This window comes from Oncorhynchus kisutch, linkage group LG27, assembly GCF_002021735.2.
Source record: "Oncorhynchus kisutch isolate 150728-3 linkage group LG27, Okis_V2, whole genome shotgun sequence".
NCBI lineage: Eukaryota > Metazoa > Chordata > Actinopteri > Salmoniformes > Salmonidae > Oncorhynchus > Oncorhynchus kisutch.
Window position 1 is genome coordinate 25,272,621 of NC_034200.2, and position 21,178 is coordinate 25,293,798.

General features: G+C 41.9%; 1 protein-coding gene across 8 annotated transcripts in view; it reads right to left on the reverse strand.

Annotated features, from left to right (window-relative positions):
• LOC109872035 (disco-interacting protein 2 homolog C) overlaps positions 1-19,755 on the reverse strand; it is a 248,527-nt gene extending 228,772 nt beyond the window's left edge. For 7 of the 8 annotated variants that reach the window (XM_031806568.1, XM_031806571.1, XM_031806569.1 and 4 more), the window contains exon 1: positions 19,360-19,755. In XM_031806568.1, coding sequence (XP_031662428.1) covers positions 19,360-19,438 — 79 coding nt within the window. In that variant the 5' untranslated portion in view covers positions 19,439-19,755. The remainder of the gene's footprint in view (positions 1-19,359) is intronic. The other variant, XM_031806574.1, reaches the window with a different exon arrangement.
• Between the last annotated feature and the right edge of the window lie 1,423 nt (positions 19,756-21,178).

The window sequence follows — 21,178 nt, forward strand, 5'->3', positions numbered from 1 at the left end:
GTCTATAGAGTTAACGTTAGCAAATTATTCTCCCTGGCTGAACTCTGGTTAGGTACCACACTAGACAGTGTTTGGAGCTTGTACATTTTGGATGTGGCGGCTCGAATAGACTCATCTTATATCTGTTCAATTTAGAAGCAGCATCAGTTGCTAGTCTTGCTGGGAAGACTGATGGAACATAGTCTGGGTGCATTGGATCCGTGCAAGGATCGGTTATTTGAACAGATACAGCTCACTAGTCCTTATTACAAGCTAACTAGCTATCTTTATGCAATACACATTGCTTGTTAGATACAAACAAGAATTAGCTAGCGTGCATTGAACACACAAATGCAAAGTGCATTTAACACACAAATGTATCGAGTAACTGGAGCCCACAGCTTTCCATCTTCATCATCATTGCGGCGTATAGCCTGAAACCATGAGGTTCATCTAACCTGGTCCTTGGCAGTCTTTTCTCCTACTATTATTAAAACAAAATGGTACGCAACAACTTTTTAGCATCTTAGCTATAAAAGCAGGGCTAGTTAGCTAGCTGCAATGGGCTTTTTGTCTGATAATCGTGACGTACATACCATGCGACAGTATCTGTTCATGCAAAAGTAGGTGAATAGCAGTAATGGGCAGTCAATACCATTATGGGACATGTATTAATTGTTTTATTCTGTGTTACAACCAACATAATAATGCATTTAATGTAAACAGTTATCAAAACCGAAAACTGTGATATGTTTTTATAATCAAACTGGCCTCAAAAAGCACTACATCGCTCAGCACTAGGGGCCACAAAAAATCTGAACTCATTATGAGGGGCAGCAGTGGCTCTAGGGTCTGTATTCCCACATCCATACCCACACATGCAGCCTTTTGGGGGCCCTTAGTGAAATCGTGTTTGGGGGGGGGGGGGGGGGTCTCACCACCTTGTGCGCAAAAAAAATGTAGTGCCTATCCTCTTTACAGCGGATAGGGAAAAAATGGTTTTAAGAGTTAATTTCCTGCAATTCTACTCACTGAGAAACGTGCAGTTTACAGCTAATTTCCTGCAATGGCAAAGATGCATAAAGATGTCGGAATTTGATTATGGAGTCATTGTTTTAGCACTACGGACTGAGTTTTCTAACTACGCCACAGGACATGTTTCAAAGTGCCAATAAATCAACAATCTACTTTGGGGTTTTTCAAATTGCCTGCGTCTTGGAGCTAGAATTAGGGCCATGTATGCTGTTCCAATGACGACAGAAAAAAAAGAGTGAAGAAGAGCAATGTGCAATCCAGCGAACTTAGCAAACAAGGCATTTGTGGTAAGTGCATGGGGCCGCCATATTTATGCACCTCCGTTATTCTACCCATTTTGCCATAGGGTGGAGAGAAATTTAGCCATATTTAATATGATATCTGAGTGAGAGTGACTAACAAAATCAATTTGCCCCCCAGCCAGTAATTCAACCATGATTACTACAATTAGTAGTAATCTGGCAAGACTAATTTACAATAAAAAAAATTGTTTAGCTGACATGGGCTAATTGAGAGATATTCAGTGATTGACATAACAAGAGAAAAACTCCTGATGCATTTGGAACTTGTTTTGAGACACTTTAGACGAAGGAGCGGAGTAGAAACATGGTTCAAAGGGAGGATACAATTCAAGTGTTAATCAATGACTCAATGGGGTCTGACATGCAACAACACTATCGCAAGTGAGTTCCTCAAGTTTCCCAATCTGTTGCACAAGACTTGGTCAAAGATATCAAGTAAAAAAAAAATGCAAATCAAAACATTTAAATTGTGCATTTATTATCACTGAAGATAAGGGATATGATTTGAGCAGCAGATTAAAACACCTTTCCTGAACATGTTGCCACTGTCAGATGAGAAAGTAGCTTCTCAATGTGCAGTCATTTTCATAGCTCTATAACCATTTACACATTTTGTTTCATGTTGGAATTGATTACATTTAGGGGAAATGTGCCTTCTGGTTAGGGAGCCGAAGCAATGACAGAAATATGCAAATAAGCCTCATTCAGTAATGCAAAACATCAAGAGTAAATGGCAGCAGCAGTGTTTCACTTCACTGTGTGCTGATTGTGCAGTTAGATTACTCAGATGAAAACTGCAGAGGAGAGGAAAAGCACACATTCCAAAACACCTTACAATATCAACACCTGGTACTGTAGGTTCAGAGGAAGTCGTCCCTACATCTAAGAGGGCTTTTAATTTTCCTACAGCAGACCGTTTCATTTACAAATACAAAAGATGCCATCTGGAGTTATCCTCCAACGGCCGGCGAGGCGGCTTGGCGCATCTCCAAACTACCAATAGTCAGGTAAGATTTTGTAACATATTTTGAAAAGCAACAAGGTTCAACGTCAAACAAAGCAGAGGTTTGGCTTTCGGGAAAAAGCAGCTTTGCTCCATTTCTTTTCCTTGATCCAATCAGTGGTATCAAACCTCTCCCAGAGCAAGCGGATTCAACAGTTCCAAGACAATTTGGAGACCATGCAGCTCACACGCCTGGACTTTTTGGGGCAGATGTTAGCCGCTAGCATTAGGAAAGCTTTTCAAAAAAAAATGTTGGATAGCTTCCTATGGAGTTTTAACCCAACATTAGGGATGCTGTTGCTGATCTCTCCCAAACACCACCGTTATTCAGCCACCGCATTTGATGCTGTGATTTCATGCTTTGTTACTTAAGTTTATCGAGTAGGCTCTAAATGTGAAAGCATAATCAATAAATGTACAAATTTGCATTCCAGGAAGGATGACAGTCAGACAGCGTCTTTCCTTCACACTCTCTGAGTGTGGTCTCTCTAATGGAAAACATTTAGCAGCATGTAGCCTCTATACTGCAGCTAATTTATCAGGGAGCTTTCCTGGCAGACGTTTCCATCGACTCTACACAACATTTATTACCCAATGCACTGTGAAGCAAACAACAAGAGGCCCAACTTCTAAACCACCCAGCCCTAAGTTAGTTCCAAGCAGTGAGATAACAGAACCATTTATGTTTAGTGCACAATACCACAGTTATCCACTCTTTTTCTCTCTTCAAGCCTAATCTAAAAAGTTCTTTAGACTGGTTCATAATATGTCTTCAAGGAAGAAAGCAGTTTTAGAGAGATTCTAAGGATAAGGCAAAGTGAGGGGCTTTATTCTGTAGAGGGACAGATGGAACTTGTAATTTCACTTGAACTCTTACATATTGCCTTGTGTTGTTCTAAAGAAGCATGATCATTCTACTGTAAACCACAGGGCTAACTTTCCTTTCAAGACATGAGATTTGCTATTATCTTTATCTTAATGTGATGTAACAATGGTGCCAGAAAAGAAGACTGATGTTTTACGTGTTCCCTACCGATTGTTTTTTTGCTTTGTTTTTACTTTGAACATAAGGTTGTAGCTACCGTCTCTTATGACCGAAAATAACTTCTGGACATCAGGACTGTGATTACTCACCATGGACTTGCAGAATTATTTTTTATTTTAACCAGTCTGATGAGACCAACACAAATTATATACTGCTTTCTCGGGAACAGGCCCAGATCCCAGTGAAGAGGAGGCGGAGAAAAAGTGGCAAGAGGGTGGGCTGCCTCTAGGTGATCGAATAAACCTCCACTTCCTTCCATTCTGCGAGCAAACGTGCAATCTTTGGAGAATAAAATAGGTGAACAATGCAAAAGATTCATGTATCAACATCGCATTTAAAACTAATAGTCGTGGCTGAATGACGATAATATTAACATACAGCTGGCTGGTTATACACTGTACTGGAAGGATAGAACAGCGGCGCGTGGTAAGACAAGGGGCGGCGGACTATGTATATTTGTAAATAACAGCTGGTGCTTGATATCTAAGGAAGTCTCGAGCTATTGCTCACCTGAGGTAGAGTAGCTCATGATAAGCTGTAGACCACACTATCTACCTAGAGAGCGTTCATCTGTATTGCTCGTAGCTGTTTACATACCACCACAGACTGAGGCCACAGACTCCTAGTAGCCGGGGACTTTAATGCAGGGAAACTTGCATCCGTTTTACCAAATGTCTATCAGCATGTTAAATGTGCAACCAGAGGGGGAAAAAAATTCTACACCACCTTTATTTGGCAAATCTATCCTCCTGATTCCTACTTACAAGCAAAAATTTAAGCAGGAAGCACCAGTGACTAGATCAATAAAAAAGTGGTCAGATGAAGCAGATGCTAAGCTACAGGACTGTTTTGCTAGCACAGACTGGAATATGTTCCGGAACAACGCCGATGGCATTGAGGAGTACACCACATTTTATTTTAATTAGACAAATCAGTTACGTACAAATGTATATTTACAATGACGGTGTACCGGGGAACAATGTTCTGTTCAGTGATAGAACGACAGATTTTTACCTTGTTGGCTCCGGGATTTGATCCAGCAACTTTTCGTTACTGGCCCAACTCTCTAACCACTAGGCTACCTGCCACCCTTCATCAATAAGTGCATCTATGATGTCGTCCCCACAGTGACCATCCATCCATTACATACCCCAACCAGAAGCCATGGATTACAGGCAACATCCTCACTGAGCTAAAGGCTAGAGCTGTCAAACCGGTCATGCTGGAGGATGTTGCAGGCAGCAGAACGTTCTCCACAGCGTTTGCCAGTGGCAAATTTTCCAATCTTGGTGTTCTCTGGCAAATGCCAAACGTCCTGCACGGTGCTGGGCTGTAAGCACAACCCCCACCTGTGGACGTCGGGCCCTCATACCACCCTCATAGAGTCTGTTTCTGACCGTTTGAGCAGACACATGCACATTTGTGGCCTGCTGGAAGTCAATTTGCAGGGCTCTGGCAGTGCTCCTCCTTGCATAAAGGCGGAGGTAGCGGTCCTGCTGCTGGGTTGTTGCCCTCCACGTCTCCTGATGTATTGGCCTGTCTCCTGGTAGCGCCTCCATGCTCTGGACACTACGCTGACAGACACAGCAAACCTTCTTGCCACAGCTCGCATTGATGTCCCATCCTGGATGAGCTGCACTACCTGAGCCACTTGTGTGGGTTGTAGACTCCGTCTCATGCTACCACTAGAGTGAAAGCACCGCCAGCATTCAAAAGTGACCAAAACATCAGCCAGGAAGCATAGGAACTGAGAAGTGGTCTGTGGTCCCCACCTGCAGAACCACTCATTTATTGGGGGTGTCTTGCTAATTGCCTATAATTTCCACCTGTTGTCGATTCCATTTGCACAACAGCATGTGAAATGTATTGTCAATCAGTGTTGCTTCCTAAGTGGACAGTTTGATTTCACAGAAGTGTGATTGACTTGGTGTTACATTGTGTTGTTTAAGTGTTCCCTTTATTTTTTTGAGCAGTGTATAATAACACACAGAAATACGAGCCTTAGGACATTAATATGGTCAAATCCGGAAACTATCATCTCGAAAACAAGACGTTTATTCTTTCAGTGAAATACGGAACCGTTCCGTATTTTATCTAATGGGTGGCATCCATCAGTCTAAATAGTCCTGTTACATTGCACAACCTTCAATGTTATGTCATAATTAAGTAAAATTCTGGCAAATTAGTTCGCAATGAGCCAGGCGGCCCAAACGGTTGCATATACCCTGACTCTGCGTGCAATGAACGCAAGAGAAGTGACACAATTTCACCTGCTTAATATTGCCTGCTAACCTGGATTTCTTTTAGCTAAATATGCAGGTTTAAAAATATATACTTCTGTGTATTGATGATTTTAAGAAATGCATTGGTGTTTATGGTTAGGTACACGTTGGAGCAACGACAGCCCTTTTTCTCAAATGCGCACTGCATCTATTATATGCAATGCAGGACACGCTAGATAAACGAGTAATATCATCAACCATGTGTAGTTATAACTAGTGATAATGATTGATTAAGTTTAATGCTAGCTAACAACTATCCTTGGCTTCTTACTGCATTCGCGTAACGGGCTCCTCGTGAGGCAGGTGGATAGAGCGGTGGACTAGTTAACCGTAAGGTTGCAAGATTGAATCCCTGAACTGACAAGGTAAAAATTGTCCCTAATTAATCGGCCATTCCGATTAATCGGTCGACCTCTACTCACAACTCCATTATCCCAGAAACCCTAAACCCACTCCAATTTGCATACCGCCCCAACAGATCCACAGATGATGCAATCTCTATTGCACTCCACACTGCCCTTTCCCACCTGGACAAATGGAACACCTATGTGAGAATGCTATTCATTGACTACAGCTCAGCGTTCAACACCATGGTGCCCACAACGCTCATCAATAAGCTAAGGACCCAGGGACTAAACACCTCCCTCTGCAACTGGCTCCTGGACTTCCTGACGGTCCCTCAGGGGTGCGTGCTCAGTCCCCTCCTGTACTCCCTGTTAACTCATGACTGCACGGCCAGGCACGACTCCAACACCATCATCAAGTTTGCCGATGACAACAGTGGTACAGTATTTATGCTGCAGTAGTTTATGTGTCGGGGGGCTGGGGTCAGTTTGTTATATCTGGAGTACTTCTCCGGTCCTATTCGGTTTCCTGTGTGAATCTAAGTGTGCGTTCTCTAATTCTCTCCTTCTCTCTTTCTTTCTCTCGGAGGACCTGAGCCCTAGGACCATGCCCCAGGACTACCTGACATGATGACTCCTTGCTGTCCCCAGTCCACCTGGCCATGCTGCTGTTCCAGTTTCAACTTCCACCTGACTGTGCTGCTGCTCCAGTTTCAACTGTTCTGCCTTATTATTATTCGACCATGCTGGTCATTTATGAACATTTGAACATCTTGGCCATGTTCTGTTATAATCTCCACCCGGCACAGCCAGAAGAGGACTGGCCACCCCACATAGCCTGGTTCCTCTCTAGGTTTCTTCCTAGGTTTTGGCCTTTCTAGGGAGTTTTTCCTAGCCACCGTGCTTCTACACCTGCATTGCTTGCTGTTTGGGGTTTTAGGCTGGGTTTCTGTACAGCACTTTGAGATATCAGCTGATGTACGAAGGGCTATATAAATAAATTTGATTTGATTTGACTTGGTAGGCTTGATCACTGACAATGACGAGACAGCCTAGAGACCTATCGGTGTGGTAACAGCACAACAACCTCTCCCTCAACGTGATCAAGACAAAGGAGAGGATTGTGAACTACAGGAAAAAGATGATCGAGCACGCCCCCATTCTCATCGACAAGGCTGTAATGGAGCAGGTTGAGAACTCAACAAACTAACATGGTCTAAGCACACCAAAACAGACATGAAGAGGGCACAAAACCTATTCCCCCTCAGGAGACTGAAAAGTTTTGGCATGGGTCCTCAGATCCTCAAAAAGTTCTACAGCTGCACAATCGAGAGGATCCTGATTAGTTGGATCCCTGACTGGTATGGCAACTGCTCATCCTCTGACCGTAAGGCGCTACAGAGAGTTGTGCGAATGGCCCAGTTCATCACTGCGGCCAAGCTTCCTGCAATCCAGGAACTTTATACCAGGCGGTGTCAGAGGAAGGCCCTAAAAATGGTCAAAGACTCAAGCCACCCTAGTCATATACTGTTTTCTCTGCTACCACACTGCAAGCGGTATGGGAGCGCCAAATCTAGGTCCAAGAGGCTTCTAAAACAGCTTCTACCCCCAAGCCATAAGACTCCTGAACATCTAATCAATTGGCATCCCAAGACTACCTGCATTGCCACCCCTCTTTTGCTACTCTCTGCTGTTACCATCTATGCATAGTCACCTTAACTCTACCTACATGTACATATTACGTCAACTAACCAGTGCCTCCGCACATTGACTCTATATACAGGGGGGGTACCGGTAGAGTCTCGCTACGGTTATTTTACTGCTGCTCTTAAATTACTTGTTCCTTTTATTTCTTATCAGTTTTTTTTTTAACTGCATTGTAAGGTGTTGTATTCGGCGCTTGTGACTAATAAAATTTGATGTGGGCTGCGTGGCTCCTAGAATGGGTCTGACTTTGTGATATTACCTAATCAGTTTCTAATAGTATAGTTGGCAATACACTAAGCATACAATGATACAATGACAACATGCCTGATGCATAGATTGGTTGGTTGAGTGAGGATATCAGATATGGGTGAAAATGACTGGTTGTTTCTTATATTTTCAATGCTCTTCAACACCCAATCAACACTGTTACCTGAGTTCAGTTCACACAACATAAGAGAACAGAATTGAGGGGAAGAAGCGATAGAGCAGCACAATAAAGGGAGTTCATCCCAGTCCTCTGTCTGAGGTAACAAAGATCCACTGTTCAGTAGAAGACTAGAATGTGTTCAACAACCAGGCAGGAAAAGAATGTTTCACACAGAGACTCTATTGACATTGTGATGTCATCAGAAGAGTTAGGTTGAAATGCTCTGTGGAGTCTAACTGTGTCCAAAATGGCACCCTATTCCCTATATAGTGCACTACTTTTAATCAGAGCCAAAGCACTATATTGAGAATAGGGTGCCATTTGGGATACATTCACCGTGAATCACTGAAAGGCCAGTGTGTTGTTCATCTGGTCTGAATCTAATAAACCTGATCTATTTAAACTTATTAACTACCTTATTTTGCAATACAGCCTGCCTCTGTCTGGACGGACAAAGGTTTGGGCTCATCTGCACTGAGCTCTGTGATCGCTCCCTCATGTTAGGATTGTGTCACACTTCACTATTACCAGTATATATTGTTCTCTAGGGTCCCAGACAACAGTTAGCTAAAATGTCATTATAAACAGAGTTTTGGTTGAGCAGTGAGAGGTCTGTGGAGATTAACAAGGAAAGGAAAATATTCATCATAGCCAGGCCCAGTGGGGTTAGAGGGGTGGGTGGGGAGGCAGGGTCATCACTGGAACTGTAAACTAACCTCACCTTTAGCAGCAATAACAAATACAACGGGATGGGACCTCAAAAGGGAAACGCAGCATCTGTAGCAAATATTTGTCGTCTCCATGTTTTTAAAGTGGGAATAAGGCCATGGTTGCATCTCCATATCGGTTTAATTTATTTTCACAGCAGGGGAGTACTGGATTCTTTCTCACCCCAGACTTTAAATGACGAGCCCTCCAACATGCTGGCTTCAAAGCAAGCTGAGAAGGAATCAAAGGATGGGCACAAAGATACACTTTTTTGCTAAAAACTGCCTGTGAGCAGCGGGGTACTGATGCAATCCTCAAGTAACAACTTTCTGCCACAGACAGACAGCCCCACTTTGACCAGTCCAAGAATGACATCACCCACCCATCTGAAGCTGTGGCAGCAGTTACATTCACAAGCTGCCCTCCAGAGAAATGCAAATTTCATGTGTGTCTCCCAAGTGGCACTCTATTCCGTATAATGTGCACTACTTTGATCAGAGTTCTATGGGCCCTGGTCGAAAGTAGTGCACCATAGGGGATAGGGTGTCATTTGGAACACAAACCATGGCTTTACTGGTGTCCATGTGACAGTGAAGGTTCCCCTACGAAAGGAATGGGATTCTCCCTACATGGCCTCCACACTGTTTTGACATGAGCTGGATGTTGGTTTCCTACCAAGCAAAACAAAAGGTGTTACATTTTTTGATTTTGAGGGGATGGAGCGGGGGGTCAAAACAGGATGAGGGAGTTATTATGGGCTTATTTCCACTGGAGAGAAAGATTTCCAGTACACAGAAAACACAGTGTTCTTCATTACAAGTTGAACCCAAGAAGCATGTGAAGTTGTGAACTTGAGAAATCATGTCATTGAGTATGTTTACATGCACACTAATAATTCAATATTAAACCGATCAAAACCTGGTTTTCTGAGCAATCTTTCAAATTATTAGGACATGTAAACAGCTTAAATCTGCATTCCAGCAGTGGATTTGAACTGTGCATGTGCCAGCACCGGGTAGCGGAAGCCTCCCTCTTACGTACGATCAAAAGATCCATCATTTTGTGTCCATGGAAACAGGATTTTGCAAAGCATGTAAACATTTTAAATGGACTATTATATTAACCTGACTATCCAAAATAGTCACATCAAATCAAATGTTATTAGTCACATGTGCCGAATACAGTGAAATGCTTACTTACAAACCCTTAAACAACAAAGCAGTTAAGAAAAATAAGTGTAAAGTAAAAAATAGAAAATGAAAGTAAGAAATAATTCAACAGCAGCAGTAAAATAACAATAGCGAGGTTATATACAAGGGGTACCGGTACAATGTGCGGGGGGCACCGGTTAGTCGAGGTAATTGAGGTAATATGTACATGAAGGTAGAGTTAGTGACTATGCATAGATATTAACAGAGAGTAGCAGCAGTGTAAAAGAGGCGTCTGGGTAGCCATTTGATTAGCTGTTCAGGAGTCTTATGACTTGGGGGTAGAAGCTGTTGAGAAGCCTCTTGGACCTAGACTTGGCTCGCCGGTACCGCTTGCCGGACAGAGGGCAAGCAGTTACCATATCAGTCAGTGATGCAACCAGTGCAGCTGTAGAACTTTTTGAGGATCAGAGGACCCATGACAAATGTTTTCAGTCTCCTGAGGGGAATAGGTTTTGTTGTGCCCTCTTCACGACTGTCTTGGTATGTTTGGACCATGAGAGTTTGTTGGTGATGTGGACACCAAGCAACTTGAAGCTCACAACCTGCTCCACTGCAGCCCAGTTGATGTGAATGGGGGCGTGCTCAGTCCTTTTCCTGTAGCCGACAATAATCTCCTTTGTCTTGATCACGTTGAGGGAGAGGTTGTTGTACTGGCACCACACGGACAGGTCTCTGACCTCCTCCCTATAGGCTGTCTCATCGATGTCGTGATCACTGTAGTGTCATGGGCAAACTTGATGATGGTGTTGGAGTCATGCCTGGCCATGCAATCATGAGTGAACAGGGAGTACAGGAGGGGACATTAAGTTCATCTCAGAATTATGCGGTTTGTGTGTCACTGTCAACTCAGAATTGCCTCATGGAAAAACATGGAAATCTTAATAAACAATACTTTGAACAACCCTACCTTTTCCTATTATTTCAAAAATCCATTCCGCATGTTATCAGGGTGGCATGGGAAATGTCTGCATTGAAATATGACACTGCCTTAAAAGCAAAACAGTCAAACTGCCTGCCAACAAACACCAGGTTCCCTATAGACTAGGCGATAACAAAATCAGACACACAACTACGACGAGAGAGGAATCATGAATGCATTTTAAAATGGCACCCTATTCCCCACACAGTGCACTACTTTAGACCAGATCCCTATGAGCCCTGGTTAAATGTAGTGCACTACATAGGAAAAAGGGTGCAATTTGGGATATAACTCATAAATTCAGCCAATTAATAGCGGAGTCAAGAATGCAATATTTATAGTTGTTCCTGCTAGTTTCAGCCAATTTTGCGTTATGCTGGGTATCCAACCATTCACACCATTACAGCCCTGTTGATTGGATCTACAAATGCTCACTAGCAGATGGGATGGACATAAACCATTGCATTCCAACACGGACCCTTCCAAATACAGTATCTTCACGCACGGAAGAACACCATTTTGATTTGGAAGTTGGGAGGGAATGAGATGAGGCTCAAAGACCCTACAACAAGAGTAGGCTGTGGCTACATCCAAAATGGAAACATAATCCCTGTATAGGCCAATTCTTTTGACCAGGGCCCATAATGCACTATATGTAGGGAATAGGGTGACATTTTGGATGAAGCATGTAGCATGGTACACTGACTGTTAAAGACAGCATTTAGCTAGCTGTATATCCACAGAGCTAGGTAGGTAATACCAGTAACAGACCTTTCAGGATTTCCACAGCACAGAGACTGTCTAGGTAGTCTGCAGTACATGTCATACTGTCATAATTCAAAAGCTTGAAGGTATTCTTTGGAGGCAACGGTGTAAATATTCATTTCCCCTCTGTCATGGGGAGAACACAAACCTGAGGGCTCACTGAAATGTCAGACGATGAACAATAGGCATTTGTTTGGCTTTGGCAGATTTCTGGACATAGAGGACAGGTTGACATCCTCTAATACCTAAGGGGTACATCCCAAATGGTTCCCTATTCCCTACTTAGTGCACTACATTTGACTAGTGCCACATCGGTTCTTGGTCAAAAGTAGTGCAATTTTAAAGGAATAGGGAGTCATTTGGGACGCAGACAGAGAGAAATCAGAAAGGCAGCAAAGGTATAGTGGTGGTGGGCTCCCGTAACGGTTTGGTATGTTTAGTTTGTTGTTTTTGTCAAAAGAGACAGATCATACAGGTCTAAAAATACTGGACTTTCTTAGTGTCTTATAATTGACATTTTGTCCAATTCCTGCAGTCTGGTTCAAGAACAGTAATACTTTGCTCAGGCTGGCTTATTCAACATCTCACAGTGAAGAATGTAGTGATTAGGTGAAGGAAAAAAATGTTACTGTCAATGAGGTGCTGCCAGGGGAACAGCGAATGAGTGAATACTAACAGTACCATGTCTTCAGAATCAATGATGATTAAATACTGGCTGAAAAACATATCTAAGGAGGACTAAGAGAAAGTCTGACTTACAATAGCTGTATTATGTAACCATGACTGCGAATGTGAATCAATAATTACAATTCTCTGAAGCTGCTGAATATCCTGTTCATTCATTGGTGAGGCAAGGACAGTAAAACTCAAGCCTCAAAATGAATAACTATAGCCTCTAAAAACGTATACAGACCGGAGAATATTCTCAGGCAAAGCAGCCTCCGAGACCCTGGCATCTCATGTCATTTTCACAAGCAAGCGTCAACTCAAGACTACACATTATCGACCTGGGACCTTAGTGTCCTCAGCATAGAGATAGTCATGACATCTTGGAACCAACAGTGTCATCATCACTCTCATCACAACTCACCGCCAAGGAGGGAGGAGGAGAAAGACATCTCTATGGCAACTGCCACTCCAAAGGTAAGAGCACCAGGCACTTGGATGGGCTGGCTGAACCAGACACTTTCGCAAATAACACCCTAATCCCTATATACAGTAGTACACTACTTTTGACCAGAGCACTATGAGCCCTGGTCAAAAGTAGTGCACTACACAGGGAACAGGATGCCATTTGGGACGCAGGCAGTGAAAGCCAAGACAGAGGAATTTGGGAGGATGCAAACAAATATAGCAAGGCAAATACAGACTGGCTTCTAGAAAAGGTAGTGAAGACATCAGGTTTCTTGTGTACAACTCTACCTGCCTCTCTCCATTGACATTTTCTGTGAGCCTTGACCCTGGCCTGTCATAATTAATTCTCCATGATAAACAGTAAACACTGACTCTCTTTGAATCTGAATGACATACCTGTGACGATCTCAGTGAATGCTGTTAGGTACGCTGATGTGTGTGTCCTTATCATAAGGGCAAAGCAATTCTGCCCTACCAAGCAAAAAGGCAGTAACTGCTCATAGCGTCAAACTGAGAAAAACGGCTTTTATTTACCTTGGTTTCACAGTAACCTTATGCATTTACTGCTAACATGACCTCCATTTTATCCAAAACACAAGAGGAAGGATAGTTGTCCACATGATTAAGTATGTATTTTATGTAGCAAAAATTACATTACCTAATTTGACCAAATGAGCGGTTACTGCGTTTTTGCTTGGTAGGGCAGAAGAGAAGTGAGCACTTAAGTCATTATTGGCATGTTTCAAAATCCTTATGTCACAAAAGGAAGGGCGGCAAGACACCTGTCATCATTTCAATCCAAAGGTCAGCGACTACACCTCGTTTTGATCCCAACTGAAAACAGTGGAGAGCGCAGAGCGTCATTATAACTCACCACCACCGGTCAGGCGTTGGGTGATTATGGCACTTTGACTCGCAACAGTGACATATTCTGTGAAATGCCAAGGATAGAATTCATTAAACATTAAAACAGAGGGGGAGAGCCACAGGCTTAGTCAGAGCTAGGCTGTACGTCTCATTAGGTCGGCTGCCAGAATAAAACAAGGTTGTTTTATCAATGTACAAAATCCCCCCCACACGCCACAATATTATTCTGCTTTCAGAAGACAAAGAATCCTGAGTTGTCTGCATAAAAAAATTAAGTGTCAATGCACTTCACTTAGACAAAGAGTGTCTGATTTTAGCTTGAACGAAAAGTAACAATGCATTGTATAACCACACCTAGCATATTTTCCTTGGCTACTGTATCATTTATTATTCAGGGTAATTTTCTCTGAATTCATGCATTCCAAATAAAGTGCATTAGACATATTGTAGTCTGCTGCATGTCTTGCATACAAACAATCAAGGTCAGGCCACATATGATATTTTAATTGTAGGCCTGTAGCTTCATGAGCTGTATGGCTTTAAAACTACAAATGTCTGACAGAAACAGGCATCATATCAGACCCAGACGTGACCAAGGAGAGGCTGAAGTATGAAACTACAAAATATGAGTAAGCAACAGGAGAAACTTATGCTTGAGTCAAAATGGTTTCTACATCTCTTCCTTATTGAAGAATCGGCTAGTCTGGGAAATGTAACATCACTGTCTGCACATACAACAGAGCGATCAAATGAAAGATCCTACATTTGTACTATGATGTATCATATTTATGCATGTGTTAGGCCCGGGTGTTGAACAACTTCCATTTGATGGAACCAAGTGAGTTAAGTCAATCAATTGAGTCTATTGACAGTTCAACATTTATGCCATAGCTATGTCAATAGGGTACAGCTGTGTGAACAGCAATGAATTAATGAAACAACGTGTTTAGGACAGGACACTGCATAACATTGATCTGAGGCAGAGGTCATGACACTATTGGGCAATAGTGATAATCGAGCTCAGTGATTTGTTTTTTGCATAAAAAGGGTGCACTACATGTGTCAAGGGGTATGCTAGCCAAACATAACGGAAGTACATGTTGCACCAAATAATGTTTTTGACAATCTGATTTCTTCAGACATTTGACTAGTGATTAACCAAACCATGTATTTATAGCCCAACATGCCTACTGCCTCTAACATAATATGCCATTCAGCAGCCTCTGTCAATCGTTTCACTTATCAGGAGAAGATAATGCATGACCATGATTTCTTCACCGATCTGATTGCTTCGGATAATAGCACATTTGACTAGTGATGACACTATGTATGTATACAGTCTAGGCAAGTTCTACATGCCTACAGTTTCAGTAAAACTAGAAAACAGTATAAGCCCTTAGCATGTAAATCAGTGGTGTGACAGAGTCAGAAGCTGTGTCCCAAATACCACACCATTCCCTTTATTATAGTGCATTACTTTTGACCAGGGCCCACAGGGAATGCATCTAGATAATTAATACACCCTCGCTAAGATACACACAGTACCAGTCAAAAGCTTCAATTATCAGGTGCATTTCAATTAACAGGTGTGCCTTGTAAAAAGTGGATTTATGGAATTTCATTCTTAATGCGTTGGAGCCAATCAGTTGTGTTGTGACATGGTAGGGGTGGTATACAGAAGACAAACCTATTTGGTAAAAGACCAAGTCCGTATTATGGCAAGAACAGCTCAAATAAGCAAAGAGAAATGACAGTCCATCATTACTTTAAGACATTAAGGTCAGTCAATCCAGAAAATATCAAGAACTTTTAAAGTTTCTTCAAGTAGTCGCAAAAACCATCAAGCGCTATGATGAAACTGGCTCTCATGAGGACCGCCACAGGAAAGGAAGACCCAGAGTTACCTCTGCTGCAGACGATACGTTCATTAGAGTTACCAGCCTCAGAAATTGCAGCTCAAATAAATGCTTCACAGAGTTCAAGTAACAGACACATCTAAGCATCAACTGTTCAGAGGAGACTGCGTGAATCAGGCATTTATAGTCTAATTGATGCAAAGAAACCACTACTAAAGGACACCAATAAGAAGACTTGCTTGGGCCAAGAAACACGAGCAATGGACATTAGACCAGTGGAAATCTGTCCTTTGGTCTGATCAGTCTAAATTTGAGATTTTTGGTTCCAACTGCCGTGTCTGAGACGCAGAGTAGGTGAACGGAGGATCTCCGCATATGTGGTTCCCACTGTAACGCATGGAGGTGGTGGTGTGATGGTGCTTTGCTGGTGACACGGTCTGATTAATTTAGAATTCAAGGCACACTTAACCAGCATGGCTAACACAGCATTCTGCAGTGATACACCATCCCATCTGGTTTGCGCTTAGTGGGACTATCATTTGTATTTCAACAGGACAATGAGCCAATACACCTCCAGGCTGTGTAAAGGCTATTTGACCAAGAAGTATAGTGATGGAGTGCTGCATCGATGACCTGGTCTCTACAATCACCCGACCTCAACCCAATTGAGATGGTTAGGGATGAGTTGGAGTGCAGAGTGAAGAAAAACCAGTCAACATGTGTTCAGCATATATGGGAACTCCTTTAAGAATGTTAGAAAAGTATTCCAGGTGAAGTTGGTTGAGAGAATGCCAATTAGTGTGAAAAACTGTCATCAAGGCAAAAGGTGGCTACTTTGAAGAATCTCAAACATAACATATATTTGGATTTGTTTAACACTTTTTTGGTTCCATGTGTGTTATTTAATAGCTATGATGTCTTCACTATTATTCTACAATGTAGAAAATAGTACAAATAAAGAAAAACCCTTGAATGAGTAGGTGTGTCCAAAGTTTTGACTGTATTATATATACACAAAAGTATGTGGACACCCTTTCAAATGAGTTATTTCCTCAATTTTAGCCAACTAGCACACAGGCACGCAATCTCCATAGACAAACAGTGGCAGTAGAATATCCTTACTGAAGAGTTCAGTGACTTTCAACTGAGCACAGTCATAGGATGCCACCATTCCAACAAGTCATTTGGTCAAATTTCTGCCCTGCTCGAGCTACCCGGGTGATAGGGCGAGAAGTGGTAGGCCACACAAGCTCACAGAACAGGACCACTGAGTGCTGAAGCATGTAGCGGATAAAAATCTGTCCTCAGGTGCAACACTCACTACCGAGTTCCAAACTGCCTCTGGAAGCAACATCAGCACAAGAACTGTTCATCAGGAGCTTAATGAAATGGGTTTCCATGGCAGAGCAGCCGAACACAAGCCTAAGATCCCCATGTGCAATGCAAAGTGTCAACTGATGTGGAGTACAGCTCGCCACCATTGGAGTCTGGAAACGTGCTCTCTGGAGCTTCACTATTTGGCAGTCCTGACGGATGAATCTGGGTTTGGCAGATGCCAGGAGAACCCTACCTGCCCCAAAGCATAGTGCCAAATGTAAAGTTTGGTTCAGGAGGAATAATGGCCTGGGGCTGTTTTACATGGTTCGGCTCCTTAGTTCCAGTGAAGCGAAATCTTAGCGCTACAGCAAAAAATGACATTGCAGATGATTCTGTGCTTCCAACTTTGATGCAACAGTTTGGGGAAGGCCCTTTCCTGTTTCAGCATGACAATGCCCCCATGCACAAAGCGAGGTCCATACAGAAATGGTTTGTCGAGATCGGTGTGGAAGAACTTGACTGGCATGCACAGAGCCCTGACCTCAACCCCATTGAACAGCTTTGGGATAAATTGGAACGCCAACTGTGAGCCAGGCCTAATCGCCCAACATCCGTGCACGACCTCACTAACGCTCGTGGCTGAATGGAAGCAAGTCCCTGCAACAATGTTCCAACATCTTGTGCAAAGCCTTCCCAGATGAGTGGAGGCTGTTATAGCAGAAAGGAGGGGACCAACTCCATATTAATGCCCATGATTTTGGGATGAGATGTTTGACGAGCAGGTGTCCATATACTTTTGGTGATGAAGTGTAAGTCAAGGGGCACAGAGGACAGCTGGTGGACTGGTTTGATGTTAACATTCACCTGACAATCAGATTAGGTCGGTCCGGACACCTGTTGGCGTGCCGGGCCTTGCTGATTGACCTCCGTTAATACTCTCTATCCGCATAAGAACATCACAAATCTCCATGGTTCACAGCAGGAGGACTCAAGGCCTGGGCATGTACGTGCATGTACCGGTTTTGACCAGAATACTATCACATTTCTTATTTCCTAAAATATAGTCTCAAATTGGACCCTATTCCATGCACACCTAGGTCGTATATATGTCAAGTGCCCCCCTCCTAAATCAACACTCCAGCACGGAGTTATGATCTGCACTGAGTTATGATCTGTTGTAGCCTATCACTATCTACCCAAGGCGTTTGATCTCAGGAGCCCCAGTCAAAGAGGTTGAGCTGTGAATATAGGTCAAAGTCTGAGAGGTGAATAACTATGTATTTCATGTTGTGCTGGATAAGGACAGTCAACTATTCAAATAAATAATGCGGTAAGGCACCCATTTCCAGAAGCTGTTTACATTTGATGCTTAATAACTCTCATAATTACCTAGACTCATGGTTTTCCAAAGCAGTCTAGTGAGTAAATCTAATTATGAGAACTATTCCACCATTCACACCACACAATCATAGTGTGAATTAAATTAAATTTAACTTGCATTGCTCAAAAACTGAAAGTTATTGGTTGTCTGTGCATCTCATCCCCCAAAGTTGTCCTCACAGGTATAGACTTAATTAGACAAACACCATATATATGAATACACTGAACAATGGAACTCTTTTTTTCTTTAAATAGAGGGCAATATCAACATGCCCATATATCAAATTAAATAAGTGTATAGCCTTTCCATTGTTTTTGAACATTTAATGGACCACAAAATAGAGAATGTATGTGCATTTTGTGTGAAAAAATTATTCAGAATAAATGGCTGAGCTCTGCAAATAAAAATGACAATTGCTTATGCTCACGACTCCCCATTAGAAACTAGAAAAACATTGGTAACGGCTCTTGCACCGGAAACATGACACAAGTGAAGTTTACAAATAGTGTCGGTTATATTTGTAGGCCTACCCTAACAAATTTGGAAGAACATGTCAAATTCAAGACTATGGCTATAGTTTTGTCCATCGTCAACTTGACAGCAAAATAATGTATTCTTCGATCTTCAACAGCCACTTAGAAACGAACCTTTCACATGATAAACGTGACGTCTAGGCAACACTAAAGAGTGGACTAGGCTACTTTGTAACCGAAAAATGAGTTCCCAATAATACCTTGAATCAATCTAAAAATGACATCAGTTGATACATTTGACAATATCAATGTTAAATTGGCGTAATGATTTGTTTCAAGGTCACAATCTTTCTATTTCTAATAGCCCAAATCTGATGAGAACACATTGCACTCTGTGGTGTGATATAAAAGTACAATGAAACTGATATGTCGCAATGTGATGTGATTTGATTCAGCATGAATTTGCGGCAGTACTCTCTGCTCATTGCGCGCAAGATCCATCCATGAATTCCCACAAAGCTTTCCCTTTTCTCTGCAGCAAAGAATGTCCGTTTTTCTGCTAAATATAATAACTATATTAAGGGGACATTAAAATATTGCTTACCTTCTGATAACTCCAGTTCCAGCTCAGCAAGTCTGTCTCGCACCTCCAAAGGAAGGGGTAAAGTATCACGGTCCGCCATTCTGCTTTAAAATTGTCTTGCTCTTCTCTTCTTCTCCTCACTGAGTCCAGTAAAGTCTTTCAACACTGACTGTCCTTTCTCCGCAGAGCGCCGATGCATAAGGCAAACGAGTAGCGAGTTGAGTGGGAAATAGAAATGCGGAAAGCGTTTGGGCGAATTCGAATATCGCTTTGCTCGCGTTCTTATTCAAGTCCAGCCATGGTTGGTTGTCCCTGTAGTATGAAAATGTACTGCTACTGTAATTCCGAGCTCTGAGTGCTGCTGAGCGATACACAAACGTTGCTGCCACACATTGAGGCACACACGAGACCACATTCGAGCCCTGTGGAGGGCGCCAAATACCCACTTTCAAGAACTGTTCGAGATTTTACCCCCTCTCTCCATCCAGAAGAACGTTATGTTGGTTTAACATCCCATTGCCCCCCCAACTGTTCCAATATAAAATATTTAAGAGGCTTCATGGTGCAAAATCAGGGGTTGAAGTGAGCTGTTGTTTACGGGTTGGTTTGGAAAGGGGTTCGAGTTAAGGCTGGCCCTTTCAGATATCACATTCATATGCATATGCATTCTACGAAAATGGTGGCCTTTTGACCAGTCTTTTTTTAAATATGTTTTATTTTTACTTAGCAGTGTTAATCAATACAAATGACATCTTAATGTATTTTTACTACATTAAATAGATAAAAATGCTTGTGTTGCCTTCTCCCTCTGTCTATATCTGAATGACAATTCAGGCTTTCAGAATATAATTAAACTATTTACTTTGCATATAAATCTGACAGAAAAAGGATCATGATAATGTTACATTTTGTTTTTATTAGTAATACATTTACTTTAAAGAAAACACATTTTTCTATTATAACACCAGTGACAAACCATCAGACTATTCTATTAACACCAGCAGGAACATTAACACCAGCAGGAACATTAACACCAGTGACAAATCTGAAGAAAATATAGAATATCTAAGATGGTGGCCACAGTAGCTCAAACCGCACTTCTTAAATCGTAAATAAATTACTTACTCATGTGATTTGATGAATTATTTCTATCAAATGTCATTTTCCCTTACTATAAACTTTGTCACTTGTGTTACATCTTTGTTAAAGCTTCACATGAAATTACCAAATGAATCATCAAATTGCTAGCATATGAAGAGAGAGTGCAGACTCACCATATGTTTTTCAAAACAGCTCCACCTCCAATTAACCTTTGACCCAGGAGGAAGTTGGCAAGGATGTTGCATTTTTTTAAATATATATAAATGGGGTAACATCAGTGACATGAAGTTGAGGGACAGCAATTCCCTGTAAATTATTTATAATATGTAGTTAATTTTTTTGTTACATAATCCACTAAATAACTATAATACTTTACTTTGTTTTATGACATTTAAATATTTTTTAACTCAAAATGTCACAAAACCACGATTAATGAACCGAGGGACAACGATTTTCATGGTATTGACCGTGTTCTTTGACATATATATATACATACATACATACACACACACACTTGAAGTCAGAAGTTTACATACACCTTAGCCAAATAGATTTAAACTCAGTTTTTCACAATTCCTAACATTTAAACCTAGTAAAAATTCCCTGTCTTAGGTCAGTTAGGATCACCACTTTATTTTAAGAATTTGAAATGTCAGAATAATAGTAGAGAGAATAATATATTTCAGCTTTTACTTCTTTCATCACATTCCCGGTGGGTCAGAAGGTTACAAACACTCAA